The sequence below is a fragment of the Ranitomeya variabilis genome, chromosome 2, assembly GCF_051348905.1.
Source record: "Ranitomeya variabilis isolate aRanVar5 chromosome 2, aRanVar5.hap1, whole genome shotgun sequence".
NCBI classification, from domain to species: domain Eukaryota; kingdom Metazoa; phylum Chordata; class Amphibia; order Anura; family Dendrobatidae; genus Ranitomeya; species Ranitomeya variabilis.
The window spans coordinates 946651924-946671050 of NC_135233.1; the positions used below are offsets into that span (position 1 = coordinate 946651924).

The following is a 19127-nucleotide window of genomic DNA, read 5'->3' on the forward strand; positions in this document are numbered from 1 at the left end:
CTTTTTGCTCCCTCTAGTGGTTACTAGTTTTTTGACTCTGGTTTTTCTGTCATTCCTTTTATCCGCACCTGGGTCATTAGTTAGGGGTGTTGCTATATAAGCTCCCTGGACCTTCAGTTCAATGCCTGGCAACGTAGTTATCAGAGCTAGTCTGCGGTGCTCTTGTCTACTGATCCTGGTTCCAGTTATATCAGCTAAGTCTGCCTTTTGCTTTTTGCTATTTGTTTTGGTTTTGTATTTTTGTCCAGCTTGTTCCAAAACTATATCCTGACCTTTGCTGGAAGCTCTAGGGGGGCTGGTGTTCTCCCCCCGGACCGTTAGACGGTTCGGGGGTTCTTGAATTTCCAGTGTGGATTTTGATAGGGTTTTTGTTGACCATATAAGTTACCTTTCTTATTCTGCTATCAGTAAGCGGGCCTCTCTGTGCTAAACCTGGTTCATTTCTGTGTTTGTCATTTCCTCTTACCTCACCGTCATTATTTGTGGGGGGCTTCTATCCAGCTTTGGGGTCCCCTTCTCTGGAGGCAAGAAAGGTCTTTGTTTTCCTCTACTAGGGGTAGCTAGATTCTCCGGCTGGCGCGCGTCATCTAGAATCAACGTAGGAATGATCCCCGGCTACTTCTAGTGTTGGCGTTAGGAGTAGATATATGGTCAACCCAGTTACCACTGCCCTATGAGCTGGATTTTTGTATTCTGCAGACTTCCACGTTCCTCTGAGACCCTCGCCATTGGGGTCATAACAGTTTGCCAGGCCAGTATTAAATGTTTAATGCATTGCAGAAGAGGGATTATAAGAAAGAAGATTCTGAGTTTTTTTTTTTTTCTTCTTCCCCTCTTGGTGCGGGATTCTTTTTTGTGGCAAAAAAGGACGGATCTTTGAGACCTTGTATTGATTATCGGCTTTTAAATAAGATCACTGTCAAATTTCAGTATCCTTTACCGCTGTTGTCTGACTTGTTTGCCCGGATTAAGGGTGCCAAGTGGTTCACCAAGATAGACCTTCGTGGTGCGTACAACCTTGTGCGCATTAAGCAAGGTGATGAATGGAAAACCGCATTCAATACGCCCGAAGGTCATTTTGAGTACTTGGTGATGCCTTTTGGTCTCTCCAATGCGCCTTCAGTTTTTCAGTCCTTTATGCATGACATTTTCCGGAAGTATCTGGATAAATTTTTGATTGTTTATCTGGATGATATTTTGGTTTTTTCTGATAATTGGGATTTGCATGTGGAGCAGGTCAGGTTGGTCTTTAAAATTTTGCGTGAAAATTCTTTGTTTGTCAAGGGCTCAAAGTGTCTCTTTGGTGTACAGAAGGTTCCCTTTTTGGGGTTCATTTTTTCCCCTTCTGCTGTGGAGATGGACCCAGTCAAGGTCCGAGCTATTCTTGATTGGACTCAGCCCTCGTCAGTTAAGAGTCTTCAGAAGTTCTTGGGCTTCGCTAACTTCTACCGTCGTTTTATCGCTAATTTTTCTAGCATTGTGAAACCTTTGACGGATATGACCAAGAAGGGCTCCGATGTAGCTAACTGGGCTCCTGCTGCCGTGGAGGCTTTCCAGGAGTTGAAACGCCGGTTTACTTCGGCGCCTGTTTTGTGCCAGCCTGACGTCTCACTTCCCTTTCAGGTTGAGGTGGATGCTTCGGAGATTGGGGCAGGGGCCGTTTTGTCGCAGAGAGGCCCTGGTTGCTCTGTTATGAAACCTTGTGCCTTTTTCTCTAGGAAGTTTTCGCCTGCCGAGCGAAATTATGATGTGGGCAATCGGGAGTTGTTGGCCATGAAATGGGCATTTGAGGAGTGGCGTCATTGGCTCGAGGGTGCTAAGCATCGTGTGGTGGTCTTGACTGATCACAAAAATCTGATGTATCTCGAGTCTGCTAAACGCCTTAATCCGAGACAGGCCCGCTGGTCATTGTTTTTCTCCCGCTTTGATTTTGTTGTCTCGTATTTACCTGGTTCAAAGAATGTGAAGGCCGATGCTCTTTCTAGGAGCTTTGTGCCTGATGCTCCTGGAGTCGCTGATCCTGTTGGTATTCTTAAAGATGGAGTTATCTTGTCAGCTATTTCTCCGGATCTGCGACGTGTGTTGCAGAGATTTCAGGCTGATAGGCCTGAGTCTTGTCCACCTGACAGACTGTTTGTCCCGGATAAGTGGACCAGCAGAGTCATTTCCGAGGTTCATTCCTCGGTGTTGGCAGGTCACCCGGGAATTTTTGGCACCAGAGATCTGGTGGCCAGGTCCTTTTGGTGGCCTTCCTTGTCAAGGGATGTGCGGTCATTTGTGCAGTCCTGTGGGACTTGTGCTCGAGCTAAGCCTTGCTGTTCTCGTGCCAGCGGTTTGCTCTTGCCCTTGCCTGTCCCGAAGAGACCTTGGACACATATCTCCATGGATTTCATTTCTGATCTTCCGCTATCTCAGGGCATGTCCGTTATCTGGGTGATATGTGATCGCTTCTCCAAGATGGTCCATTTGGTTCCTTTGCCTAAGCTGCCTTCCTCTTCCGATCTGGTTCCTGTGTTTTTCCAGAACGTGGTTCGTTTGCACGGCATCCCTGAGAATATTGTGTCTGACAGAGGATCCCAGTTCGTTTCCAGGTTCTGGCGATCCTTTTGTAGTAGGATGGGCATTGATTTGTCGTTTTCGTCTGCTTTCCATCCTCAGACTAATGGACAGACGGAGCGAACCAATCAGACTTTGGAGGCTTATTTGAGGTGTTTTGTCTCTGCTGATCAGGACGATTGGGTGACATTCTTGCCGTTGGCTGAGTTTGCCCTTAATAATCGGGCTAGTTCCGCCACCTTGGTTTCACCTTTTTTCTGCAACTCTGGTTTCCATCCTCGCTTTTCTTCGGGTCATGTGGAGCCTTCTGACTGTCCTGGGGTGGATTCTGTGGTGGATAGGTTGCAGCAGATCTGGAATCATGTGGTGGACAACTTGAAGTTGTCACAGGAGAAGGCTCAGCGCTTTGCCAACCGCCGCCGCGGTGTGGGTCCCCGACTACGCGTTGGGGATTTGGTATGGCTTTCTTCCCGCTTTGTTCCTATGAAGGTCTCCTCTCCCAAATTTAAACCTCGTTTTATTGGGCCTTACAAGATATTGGAAATCCTTAATCCTGTATCTTTTCGTCTGGATCTTCCTGTGTCGTTTGCTATTCACAATGTATTTCATAGGTCCTTGTTGCGGCGGTACATTGTGCCTGTAGTTCCTTCTGCTGAGCCTCCTGCTCCGGTGTTGGTTGAGGGCGAGTTGGAGTACGTGGTGGAGAAGATCTTGGATTCTCGCCTCTCCAGGCGGAGGCTTCAGTACCTGGTCAAGTGGAAGGGCTATGGTCAGGAGGATAATTCCTGGGTGGTCGCCTCTGATGTTCATGCGGCCGATTTAGTTCGTGCCTTTCATGCCGCTCATCCTGATCGCCCTGGTGGTCGTGGTGAGGGTTCGGTGACCCCTCACTAAGGGGGGGGTACTGTTGTGAATTTGCTTTTTGCTCCCTCTAGTGGTTACTAGTTTTTTGACTCTGGTTTTTCTGTCATTCCTTTTATCCGCACCTGGGTCATTAGTTAGGGGTGTTGCTATATAAGCTCCCTGGACCTTCAGTTCAATGCCTGGCAACGTAGTTATCAGAGCTAGTCTGCGGTGCTCTTGTCTACTGATCCTGGTTCCAGTTATATCAGCTAAGTCTGCCTTTTGCTTTTTGCTATTTGTTTTGGTTTTGTATTTTTGTCCAGCTTGTTCCAAAACTATATCCTGACCTTTGCTGGAAGCTCTAGGGGGGCTGGTGTTCTCCCCCCGGACCGTTAGACGGTTCGGGGGTTCTTGAATTTCCAGTGTGGATTTTGATAGGGTTTTTGTTGACCATATAAGTTACCTTTCTTTATTCTGCTATCAGTAAGCGGGCCTCTCTGTGCTAAACCTGGTTCATTTCTGTGTTTGTCATTTCCTCTTACCTCACCGTCATTATTTGTGGGGGGCTTCTATCCAGCTTTGGGGTCCCCTTCTCTGGAGGCAAGAAAGGTCTTTGTTTTCCTCTACTAGGGGTAGCTAGATTCTCCGGCTGGCGCGTGTCATCTAGAATCAACGTAGGAATGATCCCCGGCTACTTCTAGTGTTGGCGTTAGGAGTAGATATATGGTCAACCCAGTTACCACTGCCCTATGAGCTGGATTTTTGTATTCTGCAGACTTCCACGTTCCTCTGAGACCCTCGCCATTGGGGTCATAACAATACCCCATTTCTTAACAACATGTATTGCCCCCTCTAACATCAATGACAGCTTGAAGTCTTTTGTGGTAGTTATGGATGAGGTTCTTTATTTTCTCAGATGGTAAAGCTGCCCACTCTTCTTGGCAAAAAGCCTCCAGTTCCTGTAAATTCCTGTGCTGTCTAGCATGAACTGCGTGCTTGAGATCTCCCTAGAGTGGCTCAATGATATTGAGGTCAGGAGACTGAGATGGCCACTCCAGAACCTTCACTTTGTTCTGCTGTGGCCAATGACAGGTCGACTTGGCCTTGTGTTTTGGATTGTTGTCATGTTGGAACATCCAAGTACATCCCATGCGTAGCTTCCGGGCTGATGAGTGCAAATTTGCCTCCAGTATTTGATGATAACATATTGCATTCATCTTTCCTTCAACTTTGACCAAGTTTCCTGTGCCTTTGTAGCGCACACATCCCCAAAACATCAGCAATCCACCTCCGTGCTTTACAGTAGGAATGGTGTATAGGCCTTGTTAACCTCTCTCCTAATGTAACGTTTATGGTTGTTGCCAAAAAGTTAAATTTTGGTCTCATCACTCCAAATTACCTTGTTCCAGAAGTTTTGAGGCTTGACTCTGTGCTGTTTTGCGTATTGTAGGTAAGATACTTTGTTGCATTTGTGTAATAATGGCTTTCTTCCGGCGACTCAACCATGCAGCCCATTTTTCTTCAAGTGCCTCCTTATTGTGCATCTTGAAACAGCCACACCACTAGTTTTCAGAGAGTCCTGTATTTCAGCTGATGTTATTCGTGGGTTTTTCTTTGCATCCCGAAAACTTTTCCTGGCAGTTGTGGACGAAATTTTTGTTGGTCTACCTGACCGTGGTTTTGTTTTTACAGATCCCCTGATTTGTTAATCACAGTTTGAACACTGCTGACTGGCATTATCAATTCCTTGGAAAAATTTTTGTATTCCTTTCCTGTTTTATACAGTTCAACTCCCTTTTCCCGTAGATCCATTGACAATTCTTTTGTTCTTTTCCTTTCCCTATGACTCACAATCCAGAAATGTCAGTGGCTGGATGAAAGATGCAAGAGTCTGTCTGGATCCCTGAAACACACTCGGCTTTTATGTACACACACTGATTACAAGCAAACAGGTCACAGGTGAGGATGTAACCTTTAGTAGCCATTCAAACCCATTTGTGGCAACACCTGTGCATGTTATCAGGCCAAAATCACCAGGGTATGTGAACTTTTGATTAGGATCATTTGGATGTTTTCGATTGTCATTATGATTTAAAAAGAGAAAACACAGTAGTTTGACAAAAATGGCTTCACCCAACCACTGACCATAAGTGGAAAAATAGTTTGGGTGGTATCATTCATATTCTCTGAAAAAAGGACAAGAAAGCAAAAATTCTGCCGGGGTATGTAAACTTTTGAGCACAACTGTATGTACACCTCAAACTGGGGGTGCCCTGGACTCCCATCTATGAGTTAATGCCCCTACGAATAGTGTCTATTAGTCTGGAGGACTCAAAGTTATGACGTATTTCATGTTTGCGTGAATGGGAACAGAATATAATACTCTATTTTGCAAACCCCCCCCCCCCCCCCCCCGATTTGAGAAGGCTTCAGTTGCCAGACCTGTGTTAGTTTTGTTATTTTAGAAATCCCTAAATTTAAAAATGGGATCCTCCAGCTAAGATAACAGATTTAAAAGAATTCTTTTGTCTTCCCCCTAATAATGGGTACCGTGTACCCATTGTGTACAAAAAATAAGTTAATGAAGGAAATGCTTGTTAAAATTGAACGTTTAAAAACCACTAAAAGGAATAAAACTTTAAATCAATGGTGAACAAATCAGCTACCATCATTCACGGCTATTCATGTAAATATGTAGTTATGCGAAGAGTGCAAAAACGAGTTAGCAACTTCTGTTCTGTTATTGTTCACTATAGTTTTTATCAGGATAAAATAAAACCTATGATGCTGGACATATTCCTATTCCTTTTGATGCATGCAAACATCTGTAAAGGAGCTTGGAGAAGTGTAAAATAAAGAAGTAAAAATGGAGAAAATGCTCTTACATTCCAATAAACGGCCGAATGAGTGTTCATTGTGGATTATTCAGATTCAAAAGTCAACATTGTTGACAGGACTCTGACCTGTGTAAGAAGGGAATGTGCTGCCAACAGTTTGCAGACTGTATCAACCTATGTAAAAGGGCTCTGAATGAGTGTTGAGTGACTTGATACATGGTCAGTCTTCACTAGCTCTAGACAGAAATCTTTCATTGTAAAACCACCCTTAGGCCGGGCTCACCAGAGAGAATGGGGTCGATTATGCTACACTCAGATAAAACTTTGATACGATTTGGATGAGAGAATCAGCACACACTGAGGAGAAGATGGAAAAAAAATGTTTCCATCTTCTCCATTCTGTGAGTCCACGGAAATCCAACTATCTATCTATGTTTTCCACGCGGCCATAGAGTTGAATGGGTGAGTAACTTCCAATTTCAGAGTGAAATCACAGCATTCTGCCCCATTGGAAAACATTGATCCGAGTGCTATCCAATAAAAAATTGGATAGCACTCTTCCAATTAATATATTTGTGTGAGCAAACCCTTGGAAATTTTTCTGGACTTATTCAAGCCCTCTAAAGTCACTCCATGCACTAAAAAATGGTAGTGAACAGATTCGAATAGACTTAATAAAATGAAGGTAATACAGATCTTACATTTAGTGTTAATTTTGGTGAACTTCTCACAAAAGGCTAGCGACTATGGGCAGAAACAAACCAGTTTCGTTCAGCTCTGCCAAAATGGGCAACATTTGAGAGGAGCCTGGGCTGGAGAAGTCATGGCTGCAGCCGCCTGAAAAATTAATCAATAGTGGTGGCGTTTCTTATGCCAGAAAAATTACAAAAGTGCTTGCCTGGAGCAACGTTTCTAGGGAGCCTGTTGTGATTTTGCTTTTTGCTCCCTCTAGTGGTCATTAGTGATTTGACTCTGGAGTGTCTGTCTTTTCCTATATCCTCACCTGGGCCGTTAGTTCAGGGGCGTTGCTATATAAGCTCCCTGGACCTTCAGTTCAATGCCTGGCATCGTTGAAATCAGAGCTAATCTGTTGTGCTCTTGTCCTCTGATCCTGGTTCCTGTTTTTCAAGCTAAGTCTGCTTCCTTGCTTTTTGCTTTTGTTTTGTTTGGTATTTTTGTCCAGCTTGTTCCTATCTGTATCCTGACCTTTGCTGGAAGCTCTAGGGGGCTGGTGTTCTCCCCCCGGACCGTTAGACGGTTCGGGGGTTCTTGAATCTCCAGCGTGGATTTTTATAGGGTTTTTGTTGACCAGATAAGTTATCTTGCTATATTCTGCTATTAGTAAGCTGGCCTCTCTTTGCTGAACCTGGTTCATTTCTGTGTTTGTCATTTCCTCTTACCTCACCGTTATTATTTGTGGGGGGCTTGTATCTTGCTTTGGGGTCCCTTTCTCTGGAGGCAAGAGAGGTCTTTGTTTTCTTCTCCTAGGGGTAGTTAGATTCTCCGGCTGGCGTGAGTCATCTAGCGATCACCGTAGGCATGATCCCCGGCTACTTCTAGTGTTGGCGTTAGGAGTAGCTATTTGGTCAACCCAGTTACCACAGCCCTATGAGCTGGATTTTTGTATCTTGCAGACTTACACGTTCCTCTGAGACCCTGTCCACTGGGGTCATAACAGTATGCCAGGCCAGTATTGAATGTTTAATGCATTGCAGAAGTGGGATTATAAGAAAGAAAATTTTGAGTTTTTTTTTTCCCTCTCTCATTTTTTTTTCTTTTCCCCTTTTTCCTCAGAGTGGCTTAAGCTTGCTGCAGACATGAATGTCCAGACCTTGATTACAAGTGTGGACCAGCTTGCCGCTCGTGTGCAGGGTATACAAGATTATGTTACCAGAAATCCTAGGTCTGAACCCAAGATTCCGATTCCTGAACTGTTTTCAGGAGACCGATTTAAGTTTAGGAATTTCAGGAATAATTGTAAATTATTTTTGTCCCTGAAACCTTGTTCGTCTGGAGACTCTGCTCAACAAGTAAAAATTGTTATTTCATTCTTACGGGGTGACCCTCAGGATTGGGCTTTTTCGTTGGCGCCAGGAGATCCGGCATTGGCTGATATTGATGCATTTTTTCTGGCGCTCGGTTTACTTTATGAGGAACCCAATCTTGAGATTCAGGCAGAGAAAGCCTTGCTGGCTATGTCTCAGGGCCAGGACGAGGCTGAGGTGTATTGCCAAAAATTTCGGAAATGGTCCGTGCTGACACATTGGAACGAGTGTGCACTGGCCGCTAATTTTAGAAATGGCCTTTCTGAGGCCATTAAGAATGTTATGGTGGGTTTTCCCATTCCCACAGGTCTGAATGATACCATGTCCCTGGCTATTCAAATTGACCGGCGGTTGCGGGAGCGCAAAACTGCAAATTCCCTCATGTTGTTGTCTGAACAGACACCTGATGTGATGCAATGTGATAGAAAAACCGCAAATTCCCTCATGGTGTTGTCTGAACGGACACCTGATTTGATGCAATGTGATAGAATCCTGACTAGAAATGAGAGGAAAATTCATAGACGCCGGAATGGCTTGTGCTACTACTGTGGTGATTCTACACGTTATCTCAGCATGCTCTAAACGTATATCTAAGGTTGTTAGTCCTGTCACCGTTGGTAATTTGCATCCTAAGTTTATTCTGTCTGTAACTTTGATTTGCTCACTGTCATCTTATCCTGTCATGGCGTTTGTAGATTCAGGTGCTGCCCTGAGTCTTATGGATCTCTCATTTGCTAAGCGCTGTGGTTTTATTCTTGAACCATTAGAAAATCCTATCCCTCTTAGGGGTATAGATGCTACGCCATTGGCAGAAAATAAGCCGCAGTATTGGACACAGGTTACCATGTGCATGACTCCTGAACACCGCGAGGTGATACGTTTTCTCGTTCTACATAAAATGCATGATTTGGTTGTTTTGGGGCTGCCATGGTTACAGACCCATAATCCAGTCCTTGACTGGAAGGCTATGTCAGTGTCTAGTTGGGGCTGTCGTGGTATTCATGAGGATTCCCTGCCTGTGTCTATTGCTTCTTCTACGCCTTTGGAAGTTCCGGAGTACTTGTCTGATTATCAGGATGTCTTTAGCGAGTCCAGGTCCAGTGCATTGCCTCCTCATAGGGAATGTGACTGTGCAATAGATTTGATTCCAGGCAGTAAATTTCCTAAGGGAAGACTGTTTAATCTGTCGATACCTGAACATACCGCTATGCGTTCATATATCAAGGAGTCTCTGGAGAAAGGACACATCCGTCCGTCCGTCTTCTTCCCCTCTTGGTGCGGGATTCTTTTTTGTGGCTAAAAAGGACGGATCTTTGAGGCCTTGTATTGACTATCGGCTTTTAAATAAGATCACTGTCAAATTTCAGTATCCTTTGCCGCTGTTGTCTGACTTGTTTGCCCGGATTAAAGGTGCCAAGTGGTTTACCAAGATAGACCTTCGTGGTGCGTACAACCTTGTGCGCATTAAGCAAGGGGATGAATGGAAAACTGCATTCAATACGCCCGAAGGTCATTTTGAGTACTTGGTGATGCCTTTTGGGCTCTCTAATGCCCCTTCAGTTTTTCAGTCCTTTATGCATGACATTTTCCGGAACTATCTGGATAAATTTCTGATCGTTTATCTGGATGATATTCTGTTTTTTTCTGATAATTGGGACTCGCATGTGGAGCAGGTCAGGATAGTCTTTAAAATTTTGCGTGAAAATTCTTTGTTTGTCAAGGGCTCAAAGTGTCTTTTTGGTGTACAGAAGGTTCCCTTTTTGGGGTTCATTTTTTCCCCTTCTGCTGTGGAGATGGACCCAGTCAAGGTCCGAGCTATTCTTGATTGGACTCAGCCCTCGTCAGTTAAGAGTCTTCAGAAGTTCTTGGGTTTCGCTAACTTCTACCGTCGTTTTATCGCTAACTTTTCTAGCATTGTGAAACCTTTGACGGATATGACCAAGAAGGGCTCCGATGTGGTTAATTGGGCTCCTGCTGCCGTGGAGGCTTTCCAGGAGTTGAAACGTCGGTTTACTTCGGCGCCTGTTTTGTGCCAGCCTGATGTCTCGCTTCCCTTTCAAGTTGAGGTGGATGCTTCAGAGATTGGAGCAGGGGCCGTTTTGTCGCAGAGAGGCCCTGGTTGCTCTGTTATGAGACCTTGCGCCTTTTTCTCTAGGAAGTTTTCGCCTGCGGAGCGAAATTATGATGTGGGCAATCGGGAGTTGTTGGCCATGAAATGGGCATTTGAGGAGTGGCGTCATTGGCTCGAGGGTGCTAAGCATCGTGTGGTGGTCTTGACTGATCACAAAAATCTGATGTATCTCGAGTCTGCTAAACGCCTGAATCCTAGACAGGCCCGCTGGTCATTGTTTTTCTCCCGTTTTGACTTTGTTGTCTCGTATTTACCAGGTTCAAAGAATGTGAAGGCCGATGCTCTTTCCAGGAGCTTTGTGCCTGATGCTCCTGGAGTCGCTGAACCTGTTGGTATTCTTAAGGATGGTATTATCTTGTCAGCTATTTCTCCTGATCTGCGACGTGTGTTGCAGAGATTTCAGGCTGATAGGCCTGATTCTTGTCCACCTGACAGACTGTTTGTGCCTGATAAGTGGACCAGCAGAGTCATTTCCGAGGTTCATTCCTCGGTGTTGGCAGGTCACCCAGGAATTTTTGGCACCAGAGATCTGGTGGCCAGATCCTTTTGGTGGCCTTCCTTGTCTAGGGATGTGCGGTCATTTGTACAGTCCTGTGGGACTTGTGCTCGAGCTAAGCCTTGCTGTTCTCGTGCCAGCGGGTTGCTCTTGCCCTTGCCTGTCCCTAAGAGACCTTGGACACATATCTCCATGGATTTCATTTCTGATCTTCCGGTGTCTCAGGGCATGTCTGTTATTTGGGTGATATGTGATCGCTTCTCCAAGATGGTCCATTTGGTTCCTTTGCCTAAACTGCCTTCCTCTTCCGATCTGGTTCCTGTGTTTTTCCAGAACGTGGTTCGTTTGCATGGCATCCCTGAGAATATTGTGTCAGACAGAGGATCCCAGTTCGTTTCCAGATTCTGGCGATCCTTTTGTAGTAGGATGGGCATTGACTTGTCGTTTTCATCTGCTTTCCATCCTCAGACTAATGGACAGACGGAGCGAACTAATCAGACTTTGGAGGCTTATTTGAGGTGTTTTGTCTCTGCTGATCAGGACGATTGGGTGACCTTCTTGCCGTTAGCTGAGTTTGCCCTTAATAATCGGGCTAGTTCCGCCACCTTGGTTTCGCCGTTTTTCTGCAACTCTGGTTTCCACCCTCGTTTTTCTTCGGGTCATGTGGAACCTTCTGACTGCCCTGGGGTGGATTCTGTGGTGGATAGGTTGCAGCGGATCTGGAATCTTGTGGTGGACAACTTGAAGTTGTCACAGGAGAGGGCTCAGCGCTTTGCCAACCGCCGCCGCGGTGTGGGTCCCCGACTACGTGTTGGGGATTTGGTGTGGCTTTCTTCCCGCTTTGTTCCTATGAAGGTTTCCTCTCCCAAATTTAAACCTCGTTTTATTGGTCCTTACAAGATATTGGAAATTCTTAATCCTGTATCCTTTCGCCTGGATCTTCCTGTGTCGTTTGCTATCCACAACGTGTTTCATAGGTCCTTGTTGCGGCGGTACGTTGTGCCTGTGGTTCCTTCTGCTGAGCCTCCTGCTCCGGTGTTGGTTGAGGGCGAGTTGGAGTACGTGGTGGAGAAGATCTTGGATTCTCGTCTCTCCAGGCGGAGGCTTCAGTACCTGGTCAAGTGGAAGGGCTATGGTCAGGAAGATAATTCCTGGGTGGTCGCCTCTGATGTTCATGCGGCCGATTTAGTTCGTGCCTTTCACGCCGCTCATCCTGATCGCCCTGGTGGTCGTGGTGAGGATTCGGTGACCCCTCACTAAGGGAGGGGTACTGTTGTGATTTTGCTTTTTGCTCCCTCTAGTGGTCATTAGTGATTTGACTCTGGAGTGTCTGTCTTTTCCTATATCCTCACCTGGGCCGTTAGTTCAGGGGCGTTGCTATATAAGCTCCCTGGACCTTCAGTTCAATGCCTGGCATCGTTGAAATCAGAGCTAATCTGTTGTGCTCTTGTCCTCTGATCCTGGTTCCTGTTTTTCAAGCTAAGTCTGCTTCCTTGCTTTTTGCTTTTGGTTTGTTTGGTATTTTTGTCCAGCTTGTTCCTATCTGTATCCTGACCTTTGCTGGAAGCTCTAGGGGGCTGGTGTTCTCCCCCCGGACCGTTAGACGGTTCGGGGGTTCTTGAATCTCCAGCGTGGATTTTTATAGGGTTTTTGTTGACCAGATAAGTTATCTTGCTATATTCTGCTATTAGTAAGCTGGCCTCTCTTTGCTGAACCTGGTTCATTTCTGTGTTTGTCATTTCCTCTTACCTCACCGTTATTATTTGTGGGGGCTTGTATCTTGCTTTGGGGTCCCTTTCTCTGGAGGCAAGAGAGGTCTTTGTTTTCTTCTCCTAGGGGTAGTTAGATTCTCCGGCTGGCGCGAGTCATCTAGCGATCACCGTAGGCATGATCCCCGGCTACTTCTAGTGTTGGCGTTAGGAGTAGCTATTTGGTCAACCCAGTTACCACAGCCCTATGAGCTGGATTTTTGTATCTTGCAGACTTACACGTTCCTCTGAGACCCTGTCCACTGGGGTCATAACAGGAGCCGCATAGAGGCTCCTATCACTGATAAGATGCGGCAAACTCATTAAGTGGTGAGTGCCTGCCTTTTAGTGAATTTGGCACATCTTATTCCTGCATGCCCCCCCATTAAGATTGGTGTATGACACACCACCCTTAACGAATCCAATGTCCCCAAGAATTGGCCTCATTTCGCTCATCACAACCTTAATGAACTACGTACTGACCAGCACCTGACAGTATCTTCCTATCTGTGATTTAGTACTTGACTTATCTCCATTGTATATTCCAGTACTGACGTTCGATCCATTTTGGATACTTGTTTGGTAAAATATTAGAAATAGACTGGCTCACATTAATGTTTGTTCTTTCTCTGTCCTAAATTCAGAGCGCTCTACAATCAGTCACTGAGGAGTGCAGTAACATCATTAGCTTCTACAGCACACGTATTTTAGGAGAACATTTCACTATAAAACATTAATTTCACTATAAAAAGGGACATCTGTTCTCTGATGCCGCTAATGTTCTGCAGATGTACTAATGGGTAGTACGTGAGATGTGACAGTGCATAGGCGATTAGCACAGCTCTGCTGTAAGAGAAAGCGGGAGAAAGCTCTATACCAGTAGCACATAAGCAAGAATATAACAAATGAGGATAAAATTGGAAATATGGTAAATTCCTAACACAGAATACATTTGGTCAGTACTCGGTAACTTTAGTTTTTGTTACTCTTCCTTTGCTTGGATTGCTGTGTATATCCACATTGTCCTGTTGGCTGACTTTCAGGATAAAATATTAGAACTTTCTCTAACCATATCCTGCTTTCTGGATACTTTCAAAACTTTGTAGTGAAAAGCAATAAGTAATAATTAATTGCTAATCACTTCTGTCTGAGTTTAGTTCTGCTGCACAAAGAAATATTCTCATGTTCTGCAAATAACATACATTTCACCTTCGTTAGCCAAGATCACGGCCTCTGTAACACAATATTTGCTATCACCTCCAGCTTTGTGTTACTTAGTAGCCAACATTAACCCTAAAAGTGCAAATTACTGTATTGCTGTCTTCAATTGATAATATGCACATCTTAAAGTAGATGGGAAGAAGGAGGTTTTCCACCATGTTTTCAAAACAAGCCAGAAGCAAGGATCCTGATAAAATACAGAAATAATTGTTACGTAACACTCCGAACCCCTGACACCTCAAGTGGTATCTCCGCCTAGGACCATGATTGGCTCTGAGATTAGGTTTACCGAATGGATGGGACGTCTTCAATTCTGATCTTGGCAGACACCATCAAGGAATCAAGGCAGGAGCAACAGAGATTCGGAGTGGTAAATAACATTTTTTCATTTTATCATGACACTCTTTCTTACTGCTAGTTTTCAAAAAGTGGCAGAGAAATCCTTTAATATATCTGTAGTAATATAAACCAGACTTTTATCGGTTATATATGTGGAGATTAAAGTTATTAGATGGCAAATTGTGAAGGGGACAATGTGTAAAGGAGTAGTCGGGCACCAAGGTCAGTCGTGCAGGGCTTGTATTCCCAACCTGTCTTAAGTGCACCCCAGGACATACACCTCACGTCTTTACGGGGTTCTTGGGTTCTTAATCTGTAATTTTAATAGGTGTCTATAGCGCAGCTGTCTGTGAGTGAGCTCTGATCCTCAATGTCACAGTTTGGGCTCGTCCATTATCTTTACGCCTCTTGCTCTCTGACACTATGAGCACATCACAGAGTGCAGTCATCACAAGGTGTCTGGGACATGGGTCAGATAAAATATACATATATAATTTCTTGTCCTTGACACAAAGTTTAGAGGGTTGTCCTCCCCTTTTTTATGCTACAAACAGACCTACCTTAATCTAACAATTGAAAAAATGATACTCATCTACCAAGCTTCCATTTCCCTTTTGCAACACTGCCCAGGTCACTTGTAGGTCTCCTTGCTTCCTCTACCAATGGGGTTGGTGCACGATAAACAGTGGGCTGAGGAGTGACCAACATATTACCGTTGTGGCCAGTGATTGGCTGTAGTGGTCATAGGTCAGTTCTCTGTCAGAAGACCATACATGAAGCCTGGAGAGGCATCAGAGCAGCAGTATAGAAGAGCAGCCTAAATTGGAATTATTTTATTTTAGTTTTACAGCACATTAGACCAATTTTAAAGGGAATCTGTCACCCCCTGGGACACTTTTCAGCTATTACTATGGGCATACAGGTAATAGAAATGTAATCTAGTCTTACCTGTATGTATGCCTCATAGCTGCTATCTAGATGTGGAGAAATAGACATTTATTTCATTATGTTAAGGAATTCTTCCAGGCTCCGGGGTGTGCAGTACCTGGAAGAAATCCCTGCCTCCCCTCCTCATTATACTATCACTCCCCTCCCATGCACATCACACAGACCTGTGAGGTTCAGTTATAGCTCCGGAATCCCGTGTATATGCCCTGCACTCGCTCGACAATCTGTTCCTTTTCCTTCTCTCTATGGTCAGTGTGTTCAGCGTCCTTGTGCTTCGGCGACTGCACACAAGAACCGGACCATAGAAAGAAGGAAGATGTACAGATTGTCGAGGAAGTGCAGGGCGCATGCCCGGGATTCCGGCATGGGATTCAGGCATAGCAACTGCACGTTACAGGAAGTGCATGGGAGGGGGGTGATAGTATAATGAAGAGCGGAGGCAGAGATTTCTTCCAGGCACCACTCGTCACGGAGCCTGGAAGAAATCATTAGCATAATGAAATAAGTCTATTGCTCAACATCTAGGCAGCAACTATGAGGCATACAGGTAAGACTAGATTTACATTTCTATTACCTGTATGCCCATATTAATAGCTGAAAAGTTTCCCAAGGGTGAGAGATTCCCTTTAAAATGATAACTTTAAAATGAGGAAGAAAACCCCTCAAAGGCAGGCGCTACACAGGAGCTTTAACAATTATTACCTGTCAAAAAATCTCAGTATGTTGATGCTTATGTTGCTATGTATCACACACAAGTGGCAAAAAATCTTTGGATTTTTTGCAACTTAATGATGTTGTCTGGTCAGAAAATATTTATGATCTATTCTTATGTCATGTCATCAATATCCGACAGTGTCCTCAATGTCCGACATCCAGCACCCTCACCGATCAGCTGTTACAAACTCAAGCAGCTGTCAGATATAAACATGCTGATCTCCAATAAATTTGTAGTGGCCACTGTCGGTTCTGCAGAACAGCTTCTGTTCAAAAAATCCTGTAGTTTTCTATGGTACCCGACACCAGCCACTACACAATGAGTGGAGCTGTGCAACACAGCTTCATTTAATGTGTTTACATCTGGCTGCCATGTGAGCTTGTAATAGCTGATTAGTGTGTGTGTGTGTGGGGGGGGTGCTGGATGTCGTACCCCTCACTGATCTGATATTGAAAGCCTATTTTACAGACACAGTCGATGTTGTACCCTAGACTAAAATCTTAATGTTTGGATTAGCTGTAGCAGAATTTTTTACTTAGTTTTTCTTTAATTCGTAGAACATGTAAAAAACGAAATTGGTCATTGCCATAATTAGACAAAAAACTGCAGAATCATCCAGTTTAATTAAGATGTACCCATGCAGTTGTAAACAGGTATTGCCTGGTTTACGTGCTTTCTAAGAGTGCTTTCGCCTTCCTGTGCCGAACCCTTAGCTATTCCTCTGCCTTGGGGGATTTTGTTGTAGTTATTTGAGTAGGGAGCACTTTAGTAAGCAAATACCTACCTCTATGTTACCCGCAGCAAAAAAAATAAGCTAAGTCCTGGAAAATCCCTTTGATTGTGAAATGGTGCACAGTACTATGAAATTGTCAAGCATATCCATACAAAGACTGTAACAAAACTGGTAGATAAAAGAAGGTATAAGCAACTAGGAAATCTCCAGGATAGGCATTGTTAAGATTAGGCAAGTGAACAAAATCATATTCATTGACATAAATGAAGGGGGGAATTGCCACATTTAACAATCCCTTTAGAGTGCATTAATAGATAAGATTCTTTATCTGAAAATAGGTTTTTCCAGAAGTCAGAGACCTACGAAAGAGTTTAATGTAAGTGTGACACCTCAGAAGTTCGGTTGTCACAGTGGTATTGCCTTCCTCATAGGGAGGGTGATGCCATGCTTGGAAGCGAGGAAGGATCCCTTTAACAGAAAGCACATACACACAACACTGTGCTGACTCCAGGCCAGAAGGGGTAGCTCTGATCCTGTTTGTGGGTGGCTTCCCTATATATTCAGGATGGAGGAGTTAGTCAGTCTGTCAGAGAGGAGGGAGGAGTGGAAAGCTGGGGCCATGCAGACATGTGGTTCTACAGCTCTTGGAAAGAGAAGAGAGGGATAGAGCAGTCTGTGAGAGACTGCAATGGGAGAAGAGGCAAAGGAGAGGAAAGATACTGAGAGTGGAGCTGCGAAAAGGCTCACTCCAAAATCATTGCAAGTAACTGGAAGCTGGAATTCTGAGGTTGTGGGAATAACTGTATGCCCCACAGCACAAACTGGCAGGCAGGAGATTTAAAGTCGCCTGTCCACCATTACATCCAAAGGTACAGCAGCATAAAAAGCCCGGAGTCGCCGCAACCAGGGACATTTGTAGAAAGGCTCGAGTTGCCTGCCATATGGATTAGTGTCCTACTTAACGGGACAGAGAGAAAGTGAGGACCTTGTGTGAAGCCTTAGGCAGCAAGGGACTTAAACCACAGCGCAGTAAGGTAGGCTTGCAAACCAACCTGGCTAGGGGGATTCCGAATCACTTCCAGGCTGGCTGGACCTCTCCACCACCTGTGATCTGTACCCTGGACTGTGGCTGCATACCACCAGAAAAAGGTAAAAAGACTTCAACTTTGTGTCCTCCAATTCTTTCTGGCACTACACCCTCTGTCATCTCTGCCTACTACACTGGGAGCCCTGGGGACTAAGCTTCACCTATGGGAAGTCATACCATCCCTGCTGCAGTACCATCACCCCAGAGGACCACTTTAAGCAGCATCGGTCATCCATGACCAAATACCATAGGTGGCATTATGAACACTACCATAGGCTTTATTTCCCCTTTATTGGACGCCTAGGACTACGGACCGGGTCACTGCCATCGTGACGCATCCCTTTAAGAACCGGCCCGGTTCCGAGTACCCCACGGCCCTGGCGAGTGCTCCATAAGACCTGCCTGTAATGTACAAATGTTAAACATTCCTTCTTGTCCTCTTCTTATATCAACACTCAACCAGAAAAAACAGAGAAGACTTACCAGCAGATTCATTTGTGCCATTTGTATTCAGAATCTTTAACAGATCTTTGGTCAGTTTCCGAATTTGATGTCTGGCATCATCTCGCTCTCTTCCTACTCCATACAGAAGAATCATTCTCTGGTTACATTCATGACTTGATGATGCTTCCTATACATTACAAGAGGGTTAAATTAGTGAAATTTAAGAATAGCAGCCACATGGAATTGTACCTCTTTTAATTCTCATTTTTTCACACAATCTATCGCATCATACCATAGAGGAAAAATGGGAAAAGATTCCGGCAAAACCATCCAGGGATAAAATGGATTCTTTTTTTAAACGTAGTTAAAACATTAAAAGGCAAGGCCTCATACCTGACACGTTTCAGGTGTATACACACCCTTAGTCATGAGCCTATGACTAAGGGTGTGTAAACACCTGAAACGCTAACTGAGCCTATGACTAAGGGTGTGTATACACCTGAAACGCGTCAGGTATGAGGCCTGGGCCTTTTAATGTTTTATCTACACTACCGTTCAAAAGTTTAGGGTCACCCAGTCAATTTTGTGTTTTCCATGAAAACTCATACTTTTATTAATCAAATGAGTTGCCAAATGAATTGAAAATCTAGTCCAGACATTGACAAGGTTCAAAACAAAGATTTTTATTTGAAATAATTATTTTCTCCTTCAAACTTTGCTTTCGTCAAAGAATGCTCCCTTTGCAGCAATTACAGCATTGCAGACCATTGGCATTCTAGCAGTTAATTTGCTGAGGTAATCTGGATAAATTTCACCCCATGCTTCCAGAAGCCCCTCCCACAAGTTGGTTTGGCTTGATGGGCACTTTTTGTGTACCATATGGTCAAGCTGCTCCCACAACAGCTCAATGGGGCTAAGATCTGGTGACTGCCCTGGCTACTCCATTACAGATAGAATACCAGCTGCGTGCTTCTTCCCTAAATA

At 44.6% G+C, this 19127-nt stretch overlaps 2 protein-coding genes across 3 annotated transcripts in view; one reads left to right on the forward strand and one right to left on the reverse strand.

Moving 5' to 3' along the window:
- MED12L (mediator complex subunit 12L) overlaps positions 1–19127 on the reverse strand; it is a 995158-nt gene that overhangs the window by 345211 nt on the left and 630820 nt on the right. Inside the window, exon 17 of the mRNA XM_077290760.1 lies at positions 18183–18330. Within this exon, the coding sequence (XP_077146875.1) occupies positions 18183–18330 (148 nt within the window). The remainder of the gene's footprint in view (positions 1–18182; positions 18331–19127) is intronic.
- The window catches only part of LOC143808266 (P2Y purinoceptor 12-like), a 55301-nt gene that overhangs the window by 2275 nt on the left and 33899 nt on the right, over positions 1–19127 (forward strand). The window contains exon 1 of one of the 2 annotated variants that reach the window (XM_077290756.1): positions 14127–14247. The exons of the other annotated variant lie outside the window; for it this stretch is intronic. The gene's annotated coding sequence lies outside the window, so the exon portion shown is untranslated. Of the gene's footprint in view, positions 1–14126; positions 14248–19127 lie in introns of those variants that run through there. 2 annotated transcript variants of the gene reach the window in all.